The 27,660-nt window shown below is 36.2% G+C and overlaps 1 protein-coding gene across 4 annotated transcripts in view; it reads left to right on the top strand.

Moving 5' to 3' along the window:
• The window catches only part of LRR (capping protein regulator and myosin 1 linker 1 leucine rich repeat protein), a 1,021,987-nt gene that overhangs the window by 793,659 nt on the left and 200,668 nt on the right, over nucleotides 1-27,660 (top strand). For 2 of the 4 annotated variants that reach the window (XM_090381857.1, XM_090381856.1), the window contains 2 exons: nucleotides 3,203-3,262; nucleotides 4,204-4,426. In XM_090381857.1, the coding sequence (XP_090237983.1) occupies nucleotides 3,203-3,262; nucleotides 4,204-4,426 (283 nt within the window). The remainder of the gene's footprint in view (nucleotides 1-3,202; nucleotides 3,263-4,203; nucleotides 4,427-27,660) is intronic. The other 2 variants (XM_090381859.1, XM_090381858.1) reach the window with 1 other exon arrangement.

Genomic DNA, 27,660 nt, shown 5'->3' with positions numbered 1-27,660 from the left:
CACTATAAGGATATGATTATGTGCAGATTACTTTGTCCTTGTATGCAGGCCACATCTAAAACAAAGTTTTTTTTTTTTTTTTTTTTTTTAAGTAGCACTAACATGAGAAGAGGTTTCAAATATGTAGGCTACAGAGATTGGTAATTATCAATTATACTACCACCTAGCAGGGATGCTGTATCCTATTAAAATTCAAATCTTTTGAAGATCCTACTCTACTTCTGTTGTTTCCTAGGACAAAACTGAAAGCTAATGCTAATACCTAAGATCTCATAGATGGTAAGGAGAGAAAATCCAAGCCAGATTCTGCTGTGTCTTCTTAATCTGCTAAATAGCTCTATTTTTTCTTATTCACATGATAACAAGGTTAAAATATGCTTGCTGTTAAGTGACACTGAAATCAATATGCATGGGTCCAAATAAGTGCAAAAAATTACAAAATGAGTTATATATATATATATATATATATATGTGTGTTTCCTTTGGCCAGTGACTAGTTTTGGTGCAGTAGAAGTGTCTGGTTTCCTTTGCATGTTAAGATACTAATATTTATTCCTGAAACGAAGACTTGAATATTGATTGATTCATCCATATCTATTTAGCCAAATATGCTGTTGGAACTTTTCTTAATGTTTCTGTTCCTGGAGAAGTTATTTCACCTCCATTGCACTGTGTTTTTTTACCCTAAAAAACGGACCCTCACTTCAAGAACACATTTACTGTGATTTGTTTTGGCCCCAATTTTCTTTATACTAAACTAAATATAGCAAATAGTATGGCCCAGTTAATTCTAATTGGCTGGTGAAAACTATCAAAATGACTTTTCAGTCCTCTTCTCAACAAATGTATAAATTAGCTCAATGTTTTCCATTCACAGTTGTAAAAAAAATAACTACAATATGTACTGGTATTTCCTTTTTTATTATTATTATAGTGGGGCATATGATGCAAGAAAGCATCAGCTTTCTTGCATCATAAAGCATCTACAAAAAAAAAACCTTCCCACATCACTTGACCATCCCTTCTAATAAGTTTAGTTCTGATTGATTTAAACCACCCACTTTCACAGTAACGGATGGAAGTTTGTTCCAACAGTCAATGTAGCCCTGTCCAAAAGCTAACCTCCACATATCTACCCAGAATTATCCTTCCTCAATGTGAATTTATGCCCTCTTGTATATAGTCTGAGTAAGAGGAAGAATGCCATCGCCATTGAGCTTGCTCAATCCATTCAAAGCCTTAAACACCTCAACAGATAATCTTGCTGGTGTCTAGTTTCCAGGCACTGCAATTTTCAGAACTGAAACCTTTCTTGGTAAAACCACCCGTTCTTTCCCTTCACCAATCTCATTGCCCTTCTCTGCATCCATTCCACCAGATCAACATACTTCCTAAAATGAGGCCTCCAGGCCTGTATGCAGTGTAGTCTGACCTTTGTATAAGCTAACCTCAAGATATAGCCTAACCTTTTTCTTGTACAATGGGATTTTCACCTCCTTATCCCTTCTAGCAAAGTTTCTGTATATCATTGACAAAACCTTATAAGCTGCTCTGGCAGCCTATCTGCATTGCTCAGAGAAACTTTATATCTGATTGCACAATAAACCCCCCCCCCCCATCTTTTTCATTTTCCATTGAATGTAGTACCAAAAGTTGGTACATTAAACTGAGATCACTGCTACCCATATATAGGGCGCCTCCGTAGCCAGGTGGGCAGGAGCAGCAGTGCGTAGCACACGCTTCTTGATTAGACCGAGGTTCGAGCCCGTGACCACCAAATATGAAGGATGCGGAAAGGTCAGGGAATGACCACCGCATATCCCCGGAGCAATATTGCCTTAGTTGCTAATGCTCCTAAAAACCAAATAACAAACAAAACAGCTACCCATATACAGTGTCATGCATTTGTCACTGTTAAACTTCAACTGCCATTTTTCAGCCTATTTGCCTAATTTTTATATATCTTGTTGAAACAGCTTACCCTGATTACTGTCATTAAACACCCTGCCAACCATTGTCATTTGCAAACTTAGACATTAAGCCTGATATATCCTCATCAGTATCATTAATAAATAGAGAAAACAACATTGATCCGACACGGAACCCTGGAGGGACTCCTCTAATAACCATTAGTCCATGAAGAACACTATACATTAATAATCTCTCTCTCTCTCACACACACACACACACACACACACCATTAATGCCACACTGCTCCACTAGGTATGCTGAACAAACTAAGTTTCATGCAGTCTTGAATGCTCTGGGTTGACTTTGATAGTTGTATGTTTATGTTTTCTTCTGTGTTTTTCTCCCAGGTAATTCTCTCTGTAACTCCCTGTGTAATTCTCCCAGGATTGATGGAATCCTGGGAGAATTACAACAATGATATTTCCCGATAAAAAAGAACAACACAAATAAACAGCAGCAGTTTTTATTACAGGATATCTAAAACAGCAACATTTACACAATCCTTGAGCACTAAATGCACCCAGACTATTTACAAGGAGGAGATCAAAGGTGGGATTGATGGCTGGATGGGGTGTAATGATAAAAGAGTGTGTTGGGTGCATTAATCTTGTTTTAAGTAAACAAAAGTATCATGTTCTGATTTTCAAGAGACTTACCTGACTAGGTAAAAAAGAAAAAATCTTATATGTCCAGAGAGAATGTTAATTTAGTTATGAGATTTGTTAATCATGACCACTTGACTACACACACACACATGTATATACCTGTTCACACTGGAAGATAGTGAAATGGGACTGGTATGTTCAAATTTGAACAAAGTGTGTTGACTTTTGGCAGGATTATTGGCATATATGTTTTCTGTTTAAAGTTATTTTCAGTTCATCTTTCATCTTTGGCTCCTTCATTTGGAATTGCTTTTCTTATTATTATTTTTTGATCTGATTATGTAACTTTCTTTTGGTTTTTCATTTTTGTTTTATCTACTTTCTTCTTTTACTTATTCATTCTGGGCTAAGCACTTTTCTTTTAATTAAAAAACCAATTGGTCTTAACACTTATTTAGTAAATGGATCACAGTTTGTTTTATTGCATCTTTTTATATTCTGTTTGTTTTTTGTTTTTTTTTTTGTTTTTGTGTGTGTGTGTGTATATAAAAATATTCACTGATTAAGCAGGATTATTTATATTATTCATTCTGAAGTGAGTAAAAAGATGGGTATTTTAAATCTAGATAGTGTAGAAGGGATAGCAGCAGATGACATTCCTGATCTCCTACCAAAGGATGCTGATGGTGAGTTAATTATTTACAAATTGATTTTTATTGTGCATTCTTTTTTAATAAGGTTGTTTCTAATTGAGTGCAGCATCAATTTAAATGTCATATAAGCATATAAAATTCTTTGGGAAGGCTTTTGAGGTTGAAACAATTTTTTATTTTTATTATTATTATTATTAAAACCTGAACTTAGTACACCAACTTAGTGATAATAACCTTTTGAGTAACTACATAAAAGAAAATAGGAAAGGAAAAGAAATTATGGGCAATTTATGTTTGTATATGATTCATTTTTTATGAAGAAGTTAAAACTACAAAAATGTAGCACTGAGAGGGAGAAAAAACTTTTCTGAATGTGAGTGTTCTTTAAACATTCTTATCAGATGAAATTGAAATAAAAATAGCTGATATGTGCCAATGTGTGAAGAAATAGCTATTTAATAAAGTACTCCCAATTTACTGAAGCTTCTTTATAAAAATATCTGATAAATATATATATATTTTTTGTTAATGTCATCTAATATCGATTCAATTTACTACTATTTCTTTCTCTTTTTCTTTTCTCTCTACATTTAACTGTTCGTTTAACCAAAATTTATGATATCCCATTCTTGTTATTTTAATTTTCTTTTGGGAGGGATACTAAGTACAGAAATATTGTTTTGGATATACTATTTCTCTAATTTGATATTGAGTTATTTTCATAAGGCTATAAAATGAAAAGTTTTAAATGATGCTTATGTTACTGCTTTTCCATCAGCAGAGGATTTTTTGCAACTTATATTTGATATTTTAGCACTCTAAGTGTTAATATTTTTCTTATTTTATTCATAAATTTTGAAATATTTGTATTTAGGAAGGTAGTACTTAAAACTATAAATTAGCATTAAGTTTTGATATGCTGTTCATAACGTTTATCATAACTGGTTGGCCTTTTTTGCATTGTCTTATTTTAGTGGAAAGTTTACCAAGTCTTTCTCCTACATCAGAAAAGTTAGAGCACCTTGGTAAAGCAAGACCTAAGAGGCTGAAAACACGTGCTCCTACCCGTCCTGCTATCCAGAGCAAAGATATAAGAGAGGATATTCAAAATTTAGGAGAAGGATTAGATATTTTTTTTCGTCATCAACAGAACTCATCTTCAACTCCAACCCTTTCTCCTGATTCAGAAGGACTTAGGTCAGTTGTACAATGTATTTATTTATTTATAAACATCATTAACTCCATGTTGCATACATCTGACATGCTACTCTTTATTTTTTAAACATTTATAAATGAAACGAAATCCTCCTATGTACCTTTCCCTGCCAGTATTCTCTAATTTTGTACTATTTTCTGTTTTCATTTCATTATATTTCAGACAGCTCTCATGTGGCATCTGCAAAAGGCCAGCACGAGCTGGCTAAATTTTGCCATACAGCTTTTCTTTTACCTTTTGAATATGATTGTTCTTCAAACATTCTTATCAGATGAAACTGAAATAAAAATAGCTGATATGTGCCAATGTGTGAAGAAATAGCTATTTAATAAAGTACTCCCAATTTACTGAAGCTTCTTTATAAAAATATCTGATTTTTACCTGCAAAAAGCAAACAGCCCATAAAACATGGTCAGCCCATAAAAGCATAGTCATTTATGTGGCAGATGCCACATGAATGACTATGTTTTTATTCGCTGGTGAGCTTCTGCATTTCAATTTGAGGAAATGAATGACCTTAATTTCTAAGAAATACAAGGAAAATATTATTTATTGTTTTGATCTCTCTCTCTCATTTATTTTTGTTTGATAAATTTTGTAATTCAGTTTGGCATATTATAATTATAGAGAATGGGGGGGGGGAGTTTTAATCCATTTTCTGCACTTCCATGTCCACATAAAGTGCACATGGAAGAGCCCAAATGGATTAACAACTAATGAAATTGAATTCATTGAATATACTTATTTGGGAGAAGTCATTAGCTGTAATGATAAATGGCTGGAAGTCAAGAGAAGAATAAATTTTGGATGGATAGCATTCAGGAAATATAGTCATATACTGAGGAGCAATATCTAAATTTGTCTGAAATGTAAAATAAAGAATGTAAGAGAAGCTGAGGACTACACAGCAATGAATGGAGCAAATTATATTAGGAATCAGACTGTTAGATAAGAAGAGAAACATGGATTAGGCAGCAAACTCAAGTAAAGGACATTCTTATCAAAATTAAAGAACTAAAATGGTCTTGGGCAGGACATATAACTCAAAGACATGATGACAGATGGACTAAGAAAAAAACAGAATGGTATCCAAGAGGATCTAGAAGAAGACCTGGAAGACAAAGACTGAGATGGACAGATGAAATTCACGAGTTTGTGGATAGTAAGTGGATGGCCATTGCACAAAACAAAAGGGACTGGAAAGTTGCTGGAGAGGCCTTCATCCTGCAGTGAATTGAAAATGGCTGATGATGATGATGATATTATAATTAATAGATTTTACAATATATAAATTTAAATTTTGTCCAATGAACAGTTTTCCCTAATGGAAGTGTTTTTCTCTGCCCTTGGATTAGCCTAAAATCATTATTAGTATACTTCTGAAGCAAGCATAAACTGATTTTTTTTTTTTTTTTTTTTTGAGGTAAAAAAATAATAATAATATGAGCAAACATCACAATGGATGTATGTGATGTTCACTCTTCAGTATGTGAAACGGCTAGCTGTAGAGAGTAGTTTGTGCCATATCTCCTCACAGTGGCTATTCTGTTTTTAATATTTTTTGCTTCAAATGAAATCAGTTTATGTTCATTTCAGAAGTTCACCAGTTAAGTTTTTAGATAATGATAAGAGGTTATTGATAGATAGAGTATGGGGAACAATTTTCTAATTGAAATAAACAGTTGATTAGGCAAAATTTAAATTTAGAAACCGTGAAATCTAAACGGTAATACTTAATCAAATTTTAACATCAAATTTAAAAATTTCAATCCAAATATGACAAAATGGTCTAATTGACATAAACTTAAATATAAGGGAGATAGATCCTGTCACCATATAATTGACACACACACACACACACACACACACACACACACACACACACACACACACACACACACACACACACACACACACACACACACACAGTTTAGGTATTATGATTGAAAGTAATTTATGGACTGAGATCAATGCTAAAGCAATTAAACCTTAACCATAATGAGTATATAGTTGAGTAAGTATATAGGTTAGAAGATTGCATGAAAAGTAGAATTATGACATTTTGTACAGTAAATTAATAAAGGTATATTTAGGATTGAGCAAGTATATAAGTTGGGAGATTATCTGAAAAGTATATCTCAGGGTCGGTATCTTAATAATATCATATCAAATTTGCAGAGTACACAAAACTAAAAAATATATAAATAATTGCAAAGGATATTGTTGTATACCACCAAATTTTAATATTTATATTTTTAATTAGTTTTTTCAAGTGTCAACCACCAAAATCAAAAGGAAACACATCAGTATGGGAATGTGCTGTTTCTGTAGTAAAATATATTCAAGCAATAATCATAAATGAATAAATTAATTACATTTTGAATTTTGAACATGGAGGTTAGGGCAAATAGACGCCAAATAATACTATCGTTATTGCAAGTACATTCACTGTTGACCCAACAAAGAATCGGATTAAAAGAAGTCTAAAATTGAAATTAATATCAAACAACATAAGATAAAATAAGATCAAATTGAAATAAAGCTTACAGAAATGTAAAGTAATCCAAAACTTACTGATTCCGAGAGCAACAAATTTCTTGTTCTCGGAAAGAAGTAGAAACATTTTGCTTATATGTGACATCCTTAGAAAAAGAGAACAAAAAAAAAAAAAAAAAAAAAACACTTGTGCCTAAACACAAGTATGCACACACAGTTTTTCAATACATATACAGTAAACCCTCACTAATCCGAAATAATTGGGGATGGGGAAGGTCATCCGGATTAAGCAATAATCGAGATTAGTGAAGCAAAAGATAGTCCTAAAAGACAAAAAAAAAAAAAAAAAAAACTTGTAACACAAATAAATGGAAAATTTAATGATATAGGGAGTGGTGATGAAAATAAATTTAAAAAATCACTGTAGAGCTTTTATTTAACTATAAAAAGACAATACATTAATCCATCGATAGATGGATAGATGTTTTGTCTTTTATACATTTATGAGGTGGCACTAATGTGTCCACTTTATCGTTACTGTGAATACAACTTATTCCAGAAAACGCTTCTTTTGGCTTTTTTTAATGTCTGTCTATTTGATACACTGCTTTTATCCCTCCCCACATTGAATTTTAAAGGAAATATCTTTATAGATTTTTTTTGTTGTTGTTTTTTGATATCTGGCAGCCTGCTAGCCAATACCAAATTCTTCAGCAATTTTTTATTTCCAGGAACACCATTTTCAAGTTTTTCTATCACTTTGAGCTTGTTAATAATAGTTAAAGTAAAATGTTTTCTTTTTATTTCAGTTTTTAATTCTTTAGAACCCATAATTATATAAAATATGTTAATTTACGTACATATGTATATACATATAAAGAAGTATGGTGATGAAGCGATATAAGCAATAACCCATCCAACTCAGGGTCAACAACAATACTGAACAACACACAAGTCAATGTAATGTATGTTTCATCTCTCTCTCTCCCTCTCTCTCTCTCTCTGAGCAGTCAATCTGTGTGCAGTGAGAGTTACTCATCTGCCTTCCTAAATCTCGTTTGTCTTTCAAAGTATTCAACTGTGAACAAAATTTTTCATATTTTGATTCAGACTATCCAACATCTGAATTAACGAGGGTTTACTGTACATATCAAAATTAATACTTTTAATCCACTAGTAAGTATGATGTTGTTTATTGCATAGTTGAATTTTAGTGTAGTTTCATCATTACATAGTATAGTGTAGTTTCATCATTACATAGTATAGTGTAGTTTCATCATTACATAGTATAATCTTAAGAAAAACAAAAGTTTGTTGATTAGACATCATTATTATAATGTTTCATATTGTAAAATTATTCACAGCTAGTTACCATCCTGTTGTACTTTGAATAAGTAAACTTCCCCATAAGAGAAGAGTACTATTACTTATTCTCAATTAAATACCACCAAGAAGTTGGCACTATTCCGAAGCTATTTGGCCTCTCATCAGTGGGTGGGTAGGTACCCACCCACTGATGAGAGGCCAAATAGCTTCGGAACAGTACAAGAGCTGACAATCCTGTTGTGACTTATTTACACAGTATGAAAGATACAATTTCTCTAAGCAATGTAATAGTTTGAGGCTTTCTGCCCTAAAATTTTGTAACCAATAAGTTGATGGCCTGCACCACGAAACAGCCTATCTTTAAATGCACTCTTTTGTGGTGATGAAAAATTTGTAAAAAGCAGAAAATGAAGTCGAAAAGTTCAACACCATCTGCATCATGAAAGGCTGAAGGTAAACTTAAGTGTTTGAGTTTACACTGAGGATGCCTTCAACCTTTTGTGATGCAGATGTGTTGGGCTTAATTTTCTTCTTTTTGCAAATTTTTCATTACCACAAAAAAGTCCAAATAAAGATGGACAATTTTGTGGTGCAGGGCATCAGCTTATTGGTTATAAAATTTTAGGGGCAGAAAGCCTCAAACTATGACATTAGTTCATTGTATTACTATATAGTTGAATTTTAAGACAAACCAGAGTTTGTACTTTAGGATTGCAAGCAACACTTTACTTGCATATCAATATTAATGTTGGGGGGGTGGGGTGATTTTTTAATGTTTTATATTATGGCTAAATGAAAGCTCAAAAATTCAAACCAAATTTGGATTTTATTTCTTTTTATGTCTGATTATCATTAAAGACACACCCACATATGCACCTGTTTACATCTCTAAAGTAATGAAATTCATCTCTGTAAAATCCAAGAAATGTCAGACTCAAGTAATTATTGATACCTTCAGTTTACTTGTCAACATAAGCACTGTGGATATTATTATTATCATTAGCCATATGGTGCAAGGAAGCCTGAGGCTTATGCTGCACGAGCCAAAAAAAAAATTTAGTTACCCTGACAGAGAGAGAGAGAGAGAGAGAGAGAGAGAGAGAGAGAGAGAGAGAGAAGTAGAAAGGAATCACCAAGAAAGAGAAGAATGATGATATCCAGCTCAGGACCAAGCCCATACTCACCAGATGTGAGCCAGGTTTTCTGTATTAACATCAGTTGTCCATTGTTATAATAAACAACCCACACATAATTGGTAGTGCTGTCTTTATTATTCACTTGTCTTGGTGCAACCTTTAAATTTAATTAAACTAATCAGTTAAGCATGATTACATGAGTTTGTGCATTCGGAAATACATTAAGAATTTAATGCAAATATTCATTTTAGGCTCTACTTAATTTTTAATTTTAAAAGTGGCTTCTTTTGTCAGTGCATTCAAAAATCCCTTTAAAACAAGAAATGCACTGCAGTGAAAAAAACTAACATTTACCTAATTTTTTACAAGGATCCCTTGAATTTTGTGAGATCAATATATGTAATTTATATACTTTGGAATATTTTTTGAGAAAATGCACATTTAAAGCTGATGTAACTAGTGGAAACTTTTTTTTTTTTTCTCTCTCTCTTTCTCCAGTAATTTACCAGAAAATACTAAATTCACACCAAACCTTCATATTATTTTTAAAAATAAAAAATACACTCAAATTAGTATATCACGGTTTATTATATAAAAATTTATTATATAATATCGGTGTAAATACACCATAGTTAACCCATATATTTGAGCTACGATTGTAGCGTACAAGGCATCGTTTTAATTGTATACAAGGCATCGTTTTAATTGTATCTCATAATGTGGTTGCCTTCACAACAAGATAGCTACTATTGAATTACTTCAAATAAATAACGCTTCTCTAGGAGAGAAGGCTACTGTTATTTATTTTCAGCGGTACCATAAATAACAGTAGCCTTCTCTACTAGAGAAGCGTTATTTATTTGAAGTAATTCAATAGTAGCTATCTTGTTGTGAAGGCAACCACATTATGAGATACAATTAAAACGATGCCTTCTACGCTACAATCGTAGCTCAAATATATGGGTTAACTATGGTGTATTTACACCGATATTATATAGTTAATTATCAAAACCCATAAGGATTATGCCTAGTGCATTTAATTTTCCAAATAAAAATTTATATACGTAACCAGCCATTGGTGGAAGGGGCTAATAGCTTTTTTACAGTATCTGTTGAAAAGAGAAGATAGTGTGCAAAGAGATAGACACATTTATATATCTAGATATCTCTTGAACATTGAAATTAGCAATTAGATTAGAACCCTGGGGCAGTGATTAATGAAAAAGAGTTGATTGTTTTTTTAGTATTTCCTCATTGAATATAAAAATTGAGCACACTGAATTAAAGGAATCACAGGTTAGTTCATAGTAAAAAAGCAGGATACAATTGGTCTTAGTGGTGTGTCTTCTTTGTGCACCTTCGGCATCACACAGTCACACAGTCAACCCGTAATCACCTCCGTGCCTCCGGGTGTCAGATCCCACGGTTTTACGGCCTGCCGAAGGTGCACAAAGAAGACACACCACTAAGACCAATTGTATCCTGCTGTGGATCACCGACTTACGAGCTGTCCAAGTTTGTCTCGAGACTTCTTTCTCCTCTAGTTGGCAAGACCACCTACACCGTCTCCAACAGTGTTGAGTTCATAGAAAGGATCCACTCTATATCCATCTCACAGGATCAAGTCATGGCTTCGTTCGATGTAATATCACTATTTACCTCCATCCCAGTGGAACATGCCATCTCTTGTGCAAAACAACTCTTGGACAACGATGAAACCCTTAGCGACAGAACTAGGCTGACGCCTGATGACATTTCCACCGCCCTCAGACTGTGCTTAACAGGGGGTGCAATCATGTTTAACAACTCAATCTACCAGCAGATACATGGCACAGCCATGGGTTCCCCTGTCAGCTCTGTCACAGCAAACATCGTGATGGAGGAGTTAGAGGGACGTGCGTTTACACACGCGCCAGATCACATCGCCTTTTGGTGTCGCTATGTAGACGATGTGTTCGTTGTCATCCCTAGAGACTCAGGTCAATGACTCCTAACCCACCTCAACTCACTATCGCCCTTCATAAAGTTTACGATTGAGCTGGAGTCGAACAACTCTATACCATACCTAGATACACTTGTCCGGCGCGAAGACACATGCTTGAAGACGACAGTTTATCACAAACCTATGTGTGCTGGCCAATTTACCAACTTCCGGTCAGCACACACGCGGGGCCACCTCCTCTCCACTGCCCGAACCTTGCTAACTCGCGCCTGGACACACTCCAGCTCCGCAGATGAGAGACGCAAAGAGATCACCAGAGTCAAAGTAGACCTTACGAAGTGTGGCTATCCCATCGACGTCCTTGACAGGTGTGATCTACAGGCACGCAACAACGTGACGACCAACAGCAACGCCAACAGTGACGAGTCATCCACGAGGGCATTTATCCCATACTACCCCAACCTGTCACAACAGATCAGTAGAATCCTAAGATCATTTGGGATAAAATGCATCCAACTCCCAGGCAAGAAACTGCGTTCTCTTATCTCCAACGTAAAAACACCTTCCCCACTCTTCTCCGCCCGTCCCCACTCTTCTACAGAGCGGTTTGGTCTATCACATCTCTTGCCGTGACTGCACCAGCTGCTACTTTGGAGAGACTGGACGTCGACTCGAGAAACGTCTCTCAGAACATAAAAGGGCGATCCGTTTGGCAGATGTAGAACACTCAGCTATCGCCGAGCATGTCTGGACAACCCGCCACGACATCGACCCACACTGCGATGTCGTGGTTGTGGACAGGTCCCACCATTACCTAAAGCGCACCTGGTTGGAATCGTTAAATATAAAATGCTCGGATGCCTCTTTGAACAGGAACAGTGGTTGCCAAGTTAACCCCATCACAGAGGCAGTAATTCTATCCATAGACAAACGCTGGCCACGTCACCACCATATGTCACAGCCACAAACATCAACAAACAATTAACCACGCGCCTCACACATCATCCTGGCAGTGTACATCTCTATTCCAACTGCCATTCATGTATTCAATCTGAAGAAGGCTGCCTCCCAGCCGAAAGCTTATTAATTGTAACTCCAGTTTTGCTCTGAGAAACAATATAAAATTTTCGTAAGGTTAGTTCATGTTAATTGAGATGGGAAGGATTGTCAGAAAAACCAAAAAAATGCGGTACTGTATAAATAAATAGTAAACATAAGCAAAAAATATTTTTCAGGGTCAGATGGTAAAAAATGAATGCATGTTGCCAAGAACAACTTTTTTTTTTTTTTTTTTTTGCAATATGATATTTTAACCTCGAGAATTTTTTTAATTTTTGGCTGTTTTAAGACTGGCAGAATTTAGAGAGGACTCAGCTATAACCTTCTATATTTTTGTCTTTAGGACATTATAAGCTTCTGTGTTTTTATCATTAGAGAATTTTTACTTTTATTTGAAACCAGAGGTTGAATCATGCTCACAGTCTCACCAAGTTTTGAAATGAGATGTCCTTTCAAAATTTTTAGATGCTGAGTTGTATAGTGATCTGATTTACTAGCCCACTCTGTACAGTTGTTAATTATACTCATTAGAATCTTTAGACCTTTGAAATGCCCTTCGTCTCATATTGTTTTCCCAGTGCTTATGTCACACCGAACTGTCTCAACATTGCACTGGCTGCCCATGTCCACTGGGATGTGCTGCCTTAGAAACTTCCTCCTGTCCTGTCCTTTCTGTACACATTGTACTTGCCAAATTCAAATTCTGCTTCCTTTGTATCTGAGTGGCACCATGTCTCCAATTGTTGACTTCAGGAGTACTACAAATTCAACAAATTTATTTACTATGCTCCTAGCATTAATGTACACACAATTATATAATGCACCTGTTTTCTCTCTTGTTAACTCTAATACAGCCCATGCATTTGCTTTTCCACAAAAACACCCAGCAGGCCTTTCAATCCCTGACACCTGTTTACCAGGCTGCTGCAAGTTCCAATAGAAGTACTGCAAGAATCACTTAGATCTCTGTGTGCAGCTGCTGTTAATCTTTTAGTCTGTGTACCCTCCCTCTTAGCTAGAAGTTTTACGACCCACCTAAAACTGCCTCGATGGTATCAGCAAATAATCTTACACTCCTGTATCCAATTGTATCCCATCCATCTAAAAACAGTTGCTCCTGTTAAAAGGCACAAACTGTGCTCATAAAAATTCCATCTCGTCAGCCTTTCACAGTCTTTCCAAGGCTGAATTAATTGACAAGTCTCTCATCATGTACTCTCTCCTGTCATATCTGGAACAGAATTTCAGACACTTTCAGTTCTACATGACTTTTTTTTTTTCTCAACATTGCTCTTTGTTTTTAATTAATTCCTCAGATCTCTTTGTCTGCCATTGAAAAAATTCAAAAACACTCTGTTTCATTAGAATTATTTCAGTTTACGGATGCCCATGTTTGCATGTTTCATATTTTGATTTGTTATACATTTTGTTTGTAAATATTTATATAAAGATCCTGCATATAGATATCCATAGTACCCTTATTGTAAACAATGAATGCATTAAGGAATGATAGTGTGTCAAAAAAAAAAAAAAAAATGAAGCAAGCATTAAATATTGAAACAAAAATGTAGCAATCCAGATTTCAAATACAAACTTCTATTTACTTTTTCTATTCATTTTACTTTTGTGATAAATTTACTGTATTCTCATTTAAAGTTTTTATATATCTTGACTTCTGCTACAAAACCTACATAAATTGGATAATTTATGGGATGGGCTGAGAAGTGGCAATTGCGATTTAATAATGAAAATGCCAAGTACTGCATATGTGAAGCAGTAACCCCAAAAATACTATACCAATTGGGTAGTACTCCACTCAGGGTAAGGGAGAAGGAAAAAGACCTGAGGGTAATTATACAGACTGACAGGAAGATCTTTGAGCAGTGTAGACAGGCTGATAGCAGAGCAAATGAGCTCTGTCATTGATATACAGGAATTCTGCCAGGAGGGACAAGTCAGAGATCATATTGTTATATAAGGAAGTAATTTCATAGTATAAGGAAATGTTGATACGTTGAAGATACAGATGAAGATACATTGGAATGAGTGCAAAGAAGAGCAACAAGATTAGTCAGGGACACAAAAGGATACCTTAGCAAGAAAAATTTTCAGTTCTACAAATTGCAGTATCAAAAAGCTAGGAATCTGCAAGGAGACCAAACAAAGTGTTTAAGGTCTTAAATCAAATGCTGATGTCACCCTAAATTTAGAATTTGCTGTTGGTAACATCCAAGAGTCACCCTTACGAAAGAAAAAGTCTATCCCTTTACCTTTGAGAGCATTATGTCTTTAATTAATTCCACATTAGTACACTGTGATCCACCCACTGATTCTTTTATCTGCAGATTCTTAATGCATGAATAATCTCTGCTGATAGTCAGATAAAGAGTGTTGCTTCCTCTTATTGTCTCTCTAACATGCTGCTGTGTAAAACAGTCATCAAAGAAATCCACAAAAATTTGCTAATGTCTGAGTGACCAACCCACAAATTCCAGTTGACATCTCAAAAATGTATACCCATCACAGTGATTAGGCCTATAAAACACTCTTGCTCTCAATTTTGTTTTCCCAGTGCTTATATCACACCAAACTGACTCAACATTGCACTTGTTACCCAAGTCAACTGGATGCACTGATTTAGATTTAATATTTTTCTTAACTAAGAGTATAACCACTCCCCCCCCCTCCTGTCCTGTCTGTTCTTCCTGTATAAATTGTACGCCCAAAATTCAATTCAGCATCACTTATATCTGAGTGACATCACATCTCCGCCATTCCTACAATGTTTACATTTGATAACTTACTCAGTACTTCAAATTCATCAAATTTATTTACACTGCCCCTAACATTAGTGTGTGTGCCAATATAGCATTAGTATTAGTAAAGGCACAAGAGGCAAGAAAGCAAGCTTATATAGCATCAGCCAAAAAAAAAAACACCTTCTCATTTCACCCATCCACTCGCTTCAAATGTTTGTCTAGGTCTGCATTGAATCTATTTAAGCTATCAACTTCTACAATGACAGCTGGAAGTTTGTTCCAGCAATCAACCACCCACTGGCCAAAGGCAAACTTTCACACATCTATCCTACAACTGTCTTTCCTCAATTTGAATTTACGCTCTCTCAGGCGATTATTCTGAGCAAGAGGAAGAATCCCATCAGCATTGAGCATGCTCAAACCATTCAAGGCTTTATACACTTCCATCAGATCACCTCGCTGGTGCCTAGCATCCAGACACTGTAATTTTTTTAAAACTTAAGCTTTTCTTCATGAGAGTACCCCTTTGTTTCATTCACTAATCTTGTTGCCCTTCTCTGTACTCGTTCCAGCAGCTCTACATCCGTCTTGAAATGAGGCCTCCAGACCTGTATACAGTACTCAAGGTGTGGCCTGTCTATTGCCTTATACAAGGGAATAATCACCTCCTTATCCCTGCTAGAAAGATTTCTGTATATCATTGACAAGACACCATGAGCTACTCTAGCAAACCCTCTGCACAGATCAGAAAACTTCATATCTGCCTGGACATTTCATTCTCTGCCTGTCAGTGTAGTACCACGGAGTTACTGCTTCCCATATGCAGTACTTTACATTTGTCAATGTTAAACTTCAGTTGCCACCTCTCAGCCCATCTGCTCAACTTTCCTAGAACCCTGTTACAGCAGCATACTGTCATTAGTGTTATTAACAACCCCACGGACCTTCATATCGTCTGCAAACTTGGATATTAAGCCTGATATACCATCATCAGTATCATTAATAAATACAGAAAACAACAATGGACCCAACACTAAACCCTGGGGAACTCCACTAATACCATTAGTGGACTCGACAAAGAGCAATTTCCATTGATTACCACTCTCTGTCATCTTTATCCATAGCAGCAATTTGCCTCCAATGCCACACTACTCCAATTTGTGCAACAATATAAAATCAAAATGTATGATATCAAAATTATTGTTTGCATCCAGTTCCTTTGTGACCACATCATAGTATGCAATCAAATTGGTCAGACAAGACTTCCCCTTAACAAACCCGTGCTGTGTCTGAGCTATAAACGAAGTCTTGAGTACTTCCCCTGAATCCAAGGAAGCTCTCATAATTATGGCTAAGGGCTTGCTTACTTCCTGTGCTGCCTCCTTTAATATAACCAGATAGATCCCGAACATCCCAAGTGCCTTTCTTATGTTTATCTTCAACAATTTCTCCTCCACTTTGCCCTCAGTTATTACAAAATCATTTAGCTCTCTGCCAGAGTTTAATTCACCTCTGGCATTCCCCTCCCTGAATAACTCCTCATGTGTGAATGTAGATGCAAAATACTCATTTAGTTTGTTAGCTACCTCATCAGGATCATCAACAGTTAACCATCAATATCCAGTGGACCAATCTGGTTCATCCCCTTCCTTCTAGAGTTTACATAAGTAAAGAACTCTTTGCTGTTTTTCTTTGCATCCTTTGTCAAGGATTTCTTGTAATCTGCCTTTGCCTGCCTAACCTCCTTTGTGACTTGGTTACAGACCAGCTTTTATCTATCATAGGCTTCTGTGTCGCCTGATAATTTATATGGATCCCATGCATTTTTCTTCTCTGCCACAAGTCTCATTAGTTCATCTGACATCCATTTAGGCCTAAACCTTGAACAATATTTCTTAGTTGATATGAAAGGCTTTGTAGTTTCCAAGATTAATTCTTTGAAGGCTTCCCATTTTGAATTTGCTGTTGGTTACATCATCAGTTGGTCCCACTGCATATAATTTAAATACTGTCTCAGACCACCGTAGTCACCTTTGTGAAAAGCAAAAACTCTTCCCTTTACCCCCAATGTTAGTTACCTCTTTGAGTAAATCCCACTTCCGCACACTGTGATCACTGCCACTAAGTAGTTCTTTTATCTTCAGATTCTTAATGCATGAAAAATCACTACTGATAATCAGATCAAGAGTATTACTCCCTCAAATTGCCTCTCGAACATGCTGCTGTAGAAAACAATCATCCTATAAATCCACAAAAGCCTTGCCAGTGTGTGAGTGACCAATCCACAAGTTCCAGTCAATATCTGGGAAATTAAAATACCCCCTTACAAAACACTTTGATTTACTGGCCCACTCTATTTCTCTGTACAGTTGTTTATTATACTCATCAGAGTCATTAGGTCTATAACACACTCCTACTCTCAATTTTGCTTTCCCAGTGCTTATGTCACACCAAACTGACTCAACACTGCACTGTCCTGCCATGTCAACTGGCTGTACTTCCTTGGATTTTATGTTTTTCTTAAATAATAACATAACCCCTCCTACCTTCCTATCCTGCCTATTCTTCCTGTACACATTGTACTCCCCAATTTCCAGTTTTGCATTCCTTATGTCTATATGACACCACGTCTCTGATATCCCAACAATATCTGCCTTTGATGTTTTTGAACAACACATCAAATTTATTTTCCAATGTCCTAGCATTGGTGTACACGCAAGTATACATGCCCCTGTTCCTATTCTTAGCTACACTAACACAGCCGATATATTTACCTGTTCCGCAATGACTCCCGCAGTCTCTGAAATCCCCTGTGCTTTGTTTTCTAGGTTGCTGCTCATTCCAGTAGAAGCAGTGCAAGAATCACTTTCACCTCTGCCTGCGGTTACTGTTAATCTATTTGTCCATGTTATTTTGTTATTTGGTTTTTTTTTTAGGAGCATTCACAACTAAGGCCATATTGCTCCGGGGATATGCGGTGGTCATTCCCTGACCTTTCCGCATCCTCCGTATTTGGTAGTCATGGGCTCGAACCTCGGTCTAATCAAGAAGCATGTGCTACGCACTGCTGCTCCTGCCCACCTGGCTACGGAGGCGCCATTAGTCCATGTATCCCCCCCCAAGCTAGCAGTTTTCCGACCCACCTAACACTTCATCAATAGCATCAGCAAATATTCTTGCACCCTTGCTATTTAAGTATCCCATCCCTGTAGAAGCAGTCTCTCCTGTTAACAAGCACAGACCAGGCTGAGAAAAATTCTACCCCGTAAGTCTTGCACAGTCTCTCCAGGGCCGAATTGATCGAGAAGGCTCTCATCATATACTCCCCCCTATCATGTCTGAGCTGAATTGCAGACACTTTCAAATTCACCCCTAACTCAAAGTTTTTTTCAACATTGACCTCTACTTGTTAAGTAAATCTGCCGGTCTCCTACTCTTAATATCATTAGTTCCAATGTATACAACAATATCACCTTTTGTACCCTTAAAAGATGATATCTGCTACAACTTTTGCCAATGGCAGAACTACCCTGGTCCTGTTCCACCTATCGTTAATCATTTTATTAACAGATCATATTTTAAGGGATATAAAAAGAGCATCATTATTCATGTGGGGACTAATGATATTAAATGAACACGACATGATGATTTGTTGGATAAATATAGGCCCATGCTGAAAAAATGCCGTGAGTTAGGTCAGAATGTGTGTGTCTACAATTCTGCCTAGACACGATAAGTGAGATTATATGCTGAAAGCCTTGTGGATTAACCCTCAAGACTTGAAGGAATTCTCAAGGCTCTAGCGAGGGAGGGGGTGAAATTTATCAATGTGACCCACACGTGTAGATAGAAAATATCTATTTTGTAGAAATGGTACTCATTTGAACAAAGTTATTGCAAGGATTTTTGCCAGCATCAGTGAAGTCGCCTTAAGAGTACAGGGAAAGTGCTAGTTGGGAGGGGGGGAGAAGGGTAATGTAGACTCGCCTTTATCTGATGATATGGGTCCAAGTAATGCTTGCACATTTCTCAATTCTTGTTTTTTGCCCCAACAACCAATGTTGGCAAGATGTGAATGAGGGTAGCAAATTCAAATAAGTGGGAAGTTTAAGCTTGAGAAACATGCATAAATAACTTCAAGGGGTGCAGCAAGGTAGTAAGCTATAGAAGAACACTTAGTCTTACTCTGTGTCTACCATAATGTCAAGAGTGTTGCCAGTACAACGGGTGAATTTGAACACCTGGTTAGGAAACCGATGTGGACATAATAAGACTAACTGAAATGTTGTGCTGCTCGGAAATTGGGGATGACAAGTCCTGCTATGGTTCATATAATGTATTTAGTAAAGATAGGGCAGAAAAGAGTGGTGGGGTCGTGCTTCTTATGAAAAGCAGCCTAGGTGTGAATAGAACTTTTGCTGAGTCTGAATTTACATCTGCCAGCTTAGAATCTGTGTGGTGTGAGTTACTTGGAAGCAAAGGTATAATGAAAGTGGGAGTAATCCACAGACCAGAAGATTGTGAAGAGTATGAAGAGAGTCTATACATGAAGATGAAATGTAAAAGCAAGTGCGAATGGTTAATCATGGGGGACTTCAATCTTCCCCAGATGGAATGGAACACTGGGGGACTCCACTAATAACATTAGTTCACAAAGAGCAGTGTCCATCGATTACCACTCTCTGTCTTCTCCCACTCAACCATCCCTTTATCCATAGCAGCAATTTGCCTCCACTGCCATACTGCTCCAATTTGTGAAGCAGTCTTTCATGTTCAACAGTATTAAAACCCTTTCTAAGATCCAAATATATGATATTTGGATCTTAGAAATTAGAAATTTGGATCTAAAATTATTCTTTGCATCCAGTTCCTTTGTGACCACATCATAATACCCAATCAAATTGGTCATAAGGGACATGGTGCCCTTATTCCTTCATCGATGTCGTTTATGAAAATCAGGAACAACAGTGGTCCAAGAACCAATCTTTGAGGATCACACTTCTGATGTTACATCAATCTGAAGAATATCCATTAATCACAACTGTCAGCCACCCTGTAATCCATCTTTATCAAACTGCATCAAAATAGCTTACTAGATTAGTTAAACATGATTTTCCACTTAACAAAAACAATGTGAATGTTATTCCTATCTAGATGTCCCTGGGTTGTATTCTTAATCATTGCCTTGAAGATTTCCCTACCACTAAAGTCAGACTACCTGTTCTGTAGTTACCGATTTCACTCTTAGAAACACTTTTATGTATTTGCAATACATTGTCACTTCTCCAATCCAAAGGACTCTCTCTCTCTCTTGAGTCCAATGATGCTTTTATGATTAATATCAATGGTTTAATACAATCTATGACTGCCTTCTTCAAAATTACTGGGTATATGTCATCAACTCTAGGAGCTTTACTTGACTTTAGCTTTGAAAGTATTTTTAATAAACACTCAACTGTAATTTCAAAATCAGCATGCATTTCTCCTCAGCATGAAATGTCCTTCATCAGTAAAAACTGATGCAAAGTACCTATTCAATTCATCAGCCACATCAGCTGGGTTATTTAAGTCTTTAACACACCCAGTGCAGACGTGTCTGATCTGATTTGCGTTTTTATTCACATACATGAAAAATTCTTTTTCCCCAATTTTTGCTCTCTTAAAGAGCTCTTTCTCATACTCAGCATCGGCCTCACTATCTTATTTCTGGTACTATTACAGATCAACTTTTAACTGTTGTAGGCTTTGGTACTTTTCATCACTCTGTAACTTTCCCACTATCTTTTTCTGCTCTAATGTAATGGACACAGCTCATATTTATTCATTCAGCATCCTCCTCATGCTATATTTTCTTAAAGGTGTATATATAAATATCAAACTTTGGAAGCTATTAGGCTTTTCATACCAACTAAGAAATATTGTTCAAGGTTTAGGCCTAAATCGATGTCAGTAACTAATGAGACATGTCGCAGAGAAGAAAAAGGCATGGGATACATATAAATTAACAGGTGTACTGTATACAGGTTTGGACACCTCATTTTAAGAAGGATGTAGTGCTGATTGAATGAGTACAGAGAAGGGCAACAAGATTAGTGAACAGACCAAAGGGTTGCTCTTACGAAGAAAGGCTTAAGTTTTGCAAATTACAGTGTCCGGAGACTAGGCACCTGCGAGGTGATCTGATTGAGGTGTATAAAGCCTTGAATGGTTTGAGCATGCTCAATGCTGATGGGATTCTTCCTCTTGCTCAGAATGATTGTCTGAGAGGGCATAAATTCAAATTGACGAAAGACAGTTGTAGGATAGATGTGCAGAAGTTTGCCTTTAGCCAGCAGTTGGTTGATTTCTGGAACAAACTTCCATCTGTCGTAGAAGTTGATAGCTTAAATAGATTCAAGGCAGAACTTGACAAACATTTGGAGCGAGGGGATGGGCGAAATAAGGGGTTTTTTTTTTTTCTTTTTTTTTTTGGCTGATTCTATATAAGCTTGCTTTCTTGCATCATGTGCCCTTGCTAATGCTAATACAGAAAGACAAATGATACTGAAACTGAAGAATAGTGGTGGAGTACTTATAAATAGTACCCCACAGAGAAGGCATAATTCAAATAGCAGAAGACTACTATAAAAATTATACAGGGTGTTTCAAAACTGATGGTCAATAATTTAAAGGTGAATAGTACAAACTAAAATAAGCAAAAAAGTTCCAGTGAACATTGGGCCGCAAATGAACCGTTTTCGAGATAATGCACATTTTCTGTTAAGATCCGCCACTGACTACAGGAGCACTCATTTAGCAAAAGCTGTGAATCCTTTGCTAAGGGTGGTTTTATTAAACATAATATAATTCATTTTTAATTTTTTTTTCAACACCACAGGATTTTACAGATGTTAACAGGACGTTACAAAAGGTGTTCAAAATGCTGTCCTTGCATCTATATGCAGCTTTGTAGTCTTCTCTGCATTGAGTTGCAAATCCTTCCAGGCATTCCTGGGTAATTTCTGATTTGCTGAAAGGCTCCTTCAACCCAACACTTCCTCAACTGTGTTAATGTCAGAAGTGTACGCCAAGCTTTTTACATGATCTCAGATACAAAAATCCATAGGATTTAAGTCTGGTGATCTGGGAGGGCACATTACAGGTCCACCTCTACCTATCCACCGCCGACCATACCTTCCAGTTAGATACCGAGTCACAACTCAAGAAAAATGTGCCGGTGCACCATCATGCATAAATCACATGTTCTGGCATTGCTGAAGTGGAACATGATCATCATCATCATCATCAAGGAGGTCTGGAAAAACATTCTGTGCAGGAACTGAATGTACAGCTCTTCCGTTAGCCTGTTTGGCAGAAAGTGTGGTCCAGTTAGATGGTCTCCTAGTAGTCCTGCCCAGGCATTCAATGAGAATGCCTGGGCAGGACTACTAGGAGAATCACAAACTTTGGTGATGTCGTGAATTGCATTAGGATTTTCGTCGGACCAAATGTGACAGTTATGAAAATTAAAACTACCATCATGAGTAAACCCAGCTTCGTCAATGAACAAAATGTTGTTTAAAAATTGAGGGTTCAGGACACACTGTTTTTGCATCCACTGGCAGAAGTTCAGTCTGGGATGGTATTGCTGTATTGCTGCGTCCAGCGTGTACAAAGTCTCTGTATTTCTGAGACCTTGTACATGCTGGATATGGTAGGGTACAGTAATATGCAATGTAATATTCACCACACACTGCTATGACTCAGTACACGCTCTTACAGAGCAACCATCCTTGTCGAAATTCCTGAATTTTGTTCTATTCTTTCTATCACCCTTTCCTCAACATCAGGTGTTATGCTTCTGGGCCTACGTACTCATACTTCATGTGTGAAGCACCCATTTTCTCTAAGGCATTGATGTACACTGATGAATTGGGCTGCCTTCACTTGGGAAATGTTTCTTGGTACAAACGTGCAGCCTCAACTGCACTGCCATTGGCTTTACCATACATGAAGTGCATGTCCACATACTATTCATTGCTGTAACCTCTTGCCATGTTGACTATCCATTGACAAGTACTAGTATGCCTGCTATGTCTCAGAGCATTGAGAGGGGAAAGGGAGAGAATGAGCATAACCTAACCAAACAAGTCAGTGGTAGATCTCAACTCTTTACAGTTCGCCTTGTTAGTGGTGGATCCCAACTAGAAATGTGCAATATCTCAAAAACGATTCACATAAGGCCCCGTGTTTACTGGGCTTTTTTTGCATATTGTAGTCTGTGCAGTTTACCTATAAATTATTGACCATCACTTTTGAAACACCCTGTATAAGGAGCAAGGGAATGATGCCAGCAGTGTGGAAGATGTATCACAAATTAGCAAACACATACGAAATACCCGATATCCTTCCTGATGAGGCAGCACGTGCATTGAAGAAAATGAAGAATCAAAAAGCCCTAGGTGAAGATGAAATTACTGTAGAGTTGTTAAAATTAGGAGGAAGAGACATGACTCAGAAACTGCCAAGACTCTTCACAAATTACATTAGGAAAGGCATGATGCCTAAGGAGTGGAATAATCATAATTTTGTTACATAAGAAAGGAGATAAATCAGAATTGGAAATTATAGACTAATTAGCCTGTTGTCCCACATCTACAAGTTGTTCACAAGGGTCATCACTGACAGATTAGAAAGAAACTAATGAGAATCAACCAAAAGAGCAAGCTGACTTTAGGACAGGATTCTCTATTATGAATCACCTTCACATAATATCACAGATAATGGAGAAAGAAAATGAATATAAAATTCCATTGTGCTTCGCATTTGTGGATTATGAAAAGGCATTTGACTCCATACAGCATAAAGAAAAGTTCCGGACACTGGAAAGACAAGGCATAGGCATCCCATACATTATTATTTTAAGAAAATATATGAGGACGCTACCTCCTTTATTAGACTAGACAAAGACACTGGCAAATTTAAAATTTAGAAAGTAATTCGACTAGGAGACTCAATATCTCCAAAGTTGTTTACTGCTGCCCTTGAAGGAGCTTTCAGAAAGTTGCACTGGTCACAGAAAGGAGTCAGTGTGAATAGAGTACCTAATCCATATATGATTTGCAGATGACAATGTGATCGTAAGCTGTGATCCCAAAAAATTAAAGGAAAATATTAATCAGTTATGCAGAGTTAGTAATTACTTTGGACTGAAGATGAATATGGTTAAAACAAAGTAATGATGAATAAGTATGTTACAGGAAGGGATATAATCATTGAGGGAGCAGAAATTGAAAAGGTGGATTCATATACTTATCTGGGACAAGTTATTAGCTGAATAATGATAAATGGCTGTAAGTCATTTGTCATTAAATGAAAATAATGAACCGATGTATACTCCCCACATGACCTGTGGAAGTGAAACTTGGACACTCGCCGGAAGAATAAAAAAGAAGCTCAAAAATTACACAGTGAAGAATGGAACAAATTACATTTGGAATCAGACTTTTTGGACAAGACGAGAAACGCGTGGATTAGACAGCAAACTCAAGTAAAGGACATTCTTATCAAAACTACAGAATTGAAATTGACTTGGGCAGGACACATAGCTCAAAGACATGATGACAGATGAACTGTCATCATGTGTGGAATATCAAAAAAATTTTTTTTAAAAAAACTGATGTTTCTGTTTTATTTCTAAAACATTTTTTTAAATTTAATTTTATTTATTTTATATTTTTCTTAAATAAAAGTTGTAAAATTCATAACATTTTATTTTTTTTTTAAAACTTAAAAAGTATATACAGCAACTACTGCAATCTCTTAAGACATGAGAAATTTGGGACTGTTTAGCAGTATTCAAAAATAATTAAAAAGAAAGTTTGGCACCTGCCATGTGACCAGCCATCATATATTATTGACCTATATTTAATAATAATAAACATTATTATTAAAATATAGTAAGAATATTAATTAATTATTAAAATAATAAGAATTAAATAATACATTCATCTCTTCTTCTTACAGTCACATAGTTCCTTGAGGAGCTGTTGTGGCTACCAACAAATTCCTCCAACTGCATCGATCATGTGCTATATGAGTGACATTTCAAAATGTCACGCCCAGAAGCTCACTGATCCCATCCTTCCATCTAGTTTCAGGTCTTTCTTTAACAACAGTTTTTGGAGTTGGTTTTCTTATAGTCTCTGTGGCATCAGATAATGTGGTGGTATACCATTGTCTACCATGTGGCTGATTTTGAAAGGGGCCGGCTTTAATCATAGGAAGAGTCATCAGCATCCCACAAGATGCTCTTGAAGAGGAAAGGTGACTACAGCAAAGCCCCACTTAGTGCAATAGGCTGATTACAACTGGTTTTCGCCTGGTTTCCTGAGGTCATCTATGTATGAAAACAGATACAGTATATATATTATTCATTAGATTCGCACAAGTAGTTATTTTATCTTCAGTCAATGAATTTATTCATAAGGTTACACTATTATCCCTCTTCTTCCTTCTTTGATGTCTAATTAATGTCCAATATTTCCAATTAATTATGTTGAATATATTTTAAAATAATTTTCTCGAAACCATAAAGCATGCAACATTTTCTTACCATAAACATATTTTCATGCTGATTTGCACAGTCTTAACCCCCAATGAATGCATTTCTTACGTTTTAAAATATTTTTTCCTGTATTTCAGATTTACATTCCTTTCATATGGCATTAACCACTGCATAATCTTCTGTATTCTTCGAACGCGCTAACCATTAAACTGTTATTTTAATCTAAGAGTCTAAATATTTACCACACAGATATAGCATACGTATCTAATGAATCCTCTGTACCTCTTCTTCTGTATGGTAAGATGTATTTTCAGTTTTTTTATGTTTAAATCATCAAATCAGGGAACTATGTGACTGGAAGAAGAAATTAATGTATTATTTAATTCTTATTATTATTAAATATGGGTCAATAATATATTATGGCTGGTCACATGGCAGGTACCAAACTTTCTTTTTAATTATTTTTGAATACTGCTAAACAGTCCCAAATTTCTCTTTTCATAGTCAACTTTATATTATCATATAACAACCATATGATTATATCAGCTTTTAATTGCCTTACAGCTACTTGGCAGGATCTGGCACCTTACCACTTGGCACAGACCTTACCTTAAATCAATGAAAAGTTGAATTAAATAATAAGAATGATAACATAATTATTGTTAATCAAAGGAAGTTATTTTTATTAATTAATAGTAACTTCTGATTTGTATTAAATATTAACTATAAATAATATAATAAATGTAATAAGGAAAACTTTATATATATTGTTTTAATAATAAGATTAATTACTAATACACTTTGTAATAATCCATTTTTGATATACAAAAAAAAAGAAAGTAGTAGTAGTAATAGTGGAAAATGATGCAAGAAAGAAAGTCAAAAAAAAAAAAAAAAGTTTCCCCATCTGTACCCTCCAAAAATTTGTTTAGTTCTCCCTTCAATTTATTCAACCCATCCACTTCCACAACAACAGATTGAAGCCTTTTCCAACAATCAACCGGCAGAAGGCAAACTTCCTTATATCTATCCTACAACCATCCTTCCTCAACTTGAATTTATGCCCCTTTGTGTGTAGTAGTCCCAGCAAGTAGGAGAATACCATTAACATTCAGCTTATTCAATCCATTCGAAGCTTTAAATACCTCAGTCAGATCTCCCTCGGGTGCATGGTCTCGAGATGTTACAGTTTGTAGAACTGAAGCCTTTCTAGATTAAGAGCACCCTTTTGTTCCCTATACCAATCTGGTTGAATACTGTACCCATTCCAGCAGATCTAAATCCTTCCTAAAATGAGTCCTCCAGACCTGTGTACAGTACTCAAGATGGAGCCTAACCGTGGCCTTATATAAAGGGAAAATCACTTCCTTAACCCTGCTAGCAAAGTTTCTGTATATCATTGGCAAAACCTCATCAGTTGGCCTGGCAGCATGTCTACACTGCTCAGAGAATTTCATGTCTGGCTGCACAGTTACTCCCAGCAATTTTTCATTCTCCACTACCCTGAGTGTAGTACCACACGGTTGATAAGTTACTCTGGGATTGCTGCTACCCATGCCATACCTTACATTGGTCAATGTTAAACTTCAACTGCCATTTCCCATCGACCCAATTTTCTTAGATCTTGTAGCAGCTCAACCTAATGACTGCTGTTAATTACCCTGCCAACCTTTGTATCATCTGCTAACTTATACATTTAGCTTGATATACCTTCATCAATATCATTGATAAATATTGAAAACAACAATAGACCCAGCACTGAACCCTGGGGAACTCCATTAATAACATTCATCCTCAAAGAGCAGTCCGAATTGATAACCACTCTTTGTCTTCTTCCACTTAATCATCCCTTTTTCCATAGCAGTAACTTGCCCTTAATGCCACATTGCTCCAGTTAGCAATCAAATATGCAATAGTGTTAAAAGCCTTCCTGAGATCCAAGTGTATATGT

The sequence above is a fragment of the Mastigoproctus giganteus genome, chromosome 9 (assembly GCF_048544385.1).
Source record: "Mastigoproctus giganteus isolate SK-2022 chromosome 9, ASM4854438v1, whole genome shotgun sequence".
In the NCBI taxonomy this organism is placed as follows: Eukaryota; Metazoa; Arthropoda; class Arachnida; order Uropygi; family Thelyphonidae; genus Mastigoproctus; species Mastigoproctus giganteus.
The sequence above is the reverse complement of the archived record's forward strand: the minus strand, read 5'-3'. Positions and strand labels throughout refer to the sequence as shown.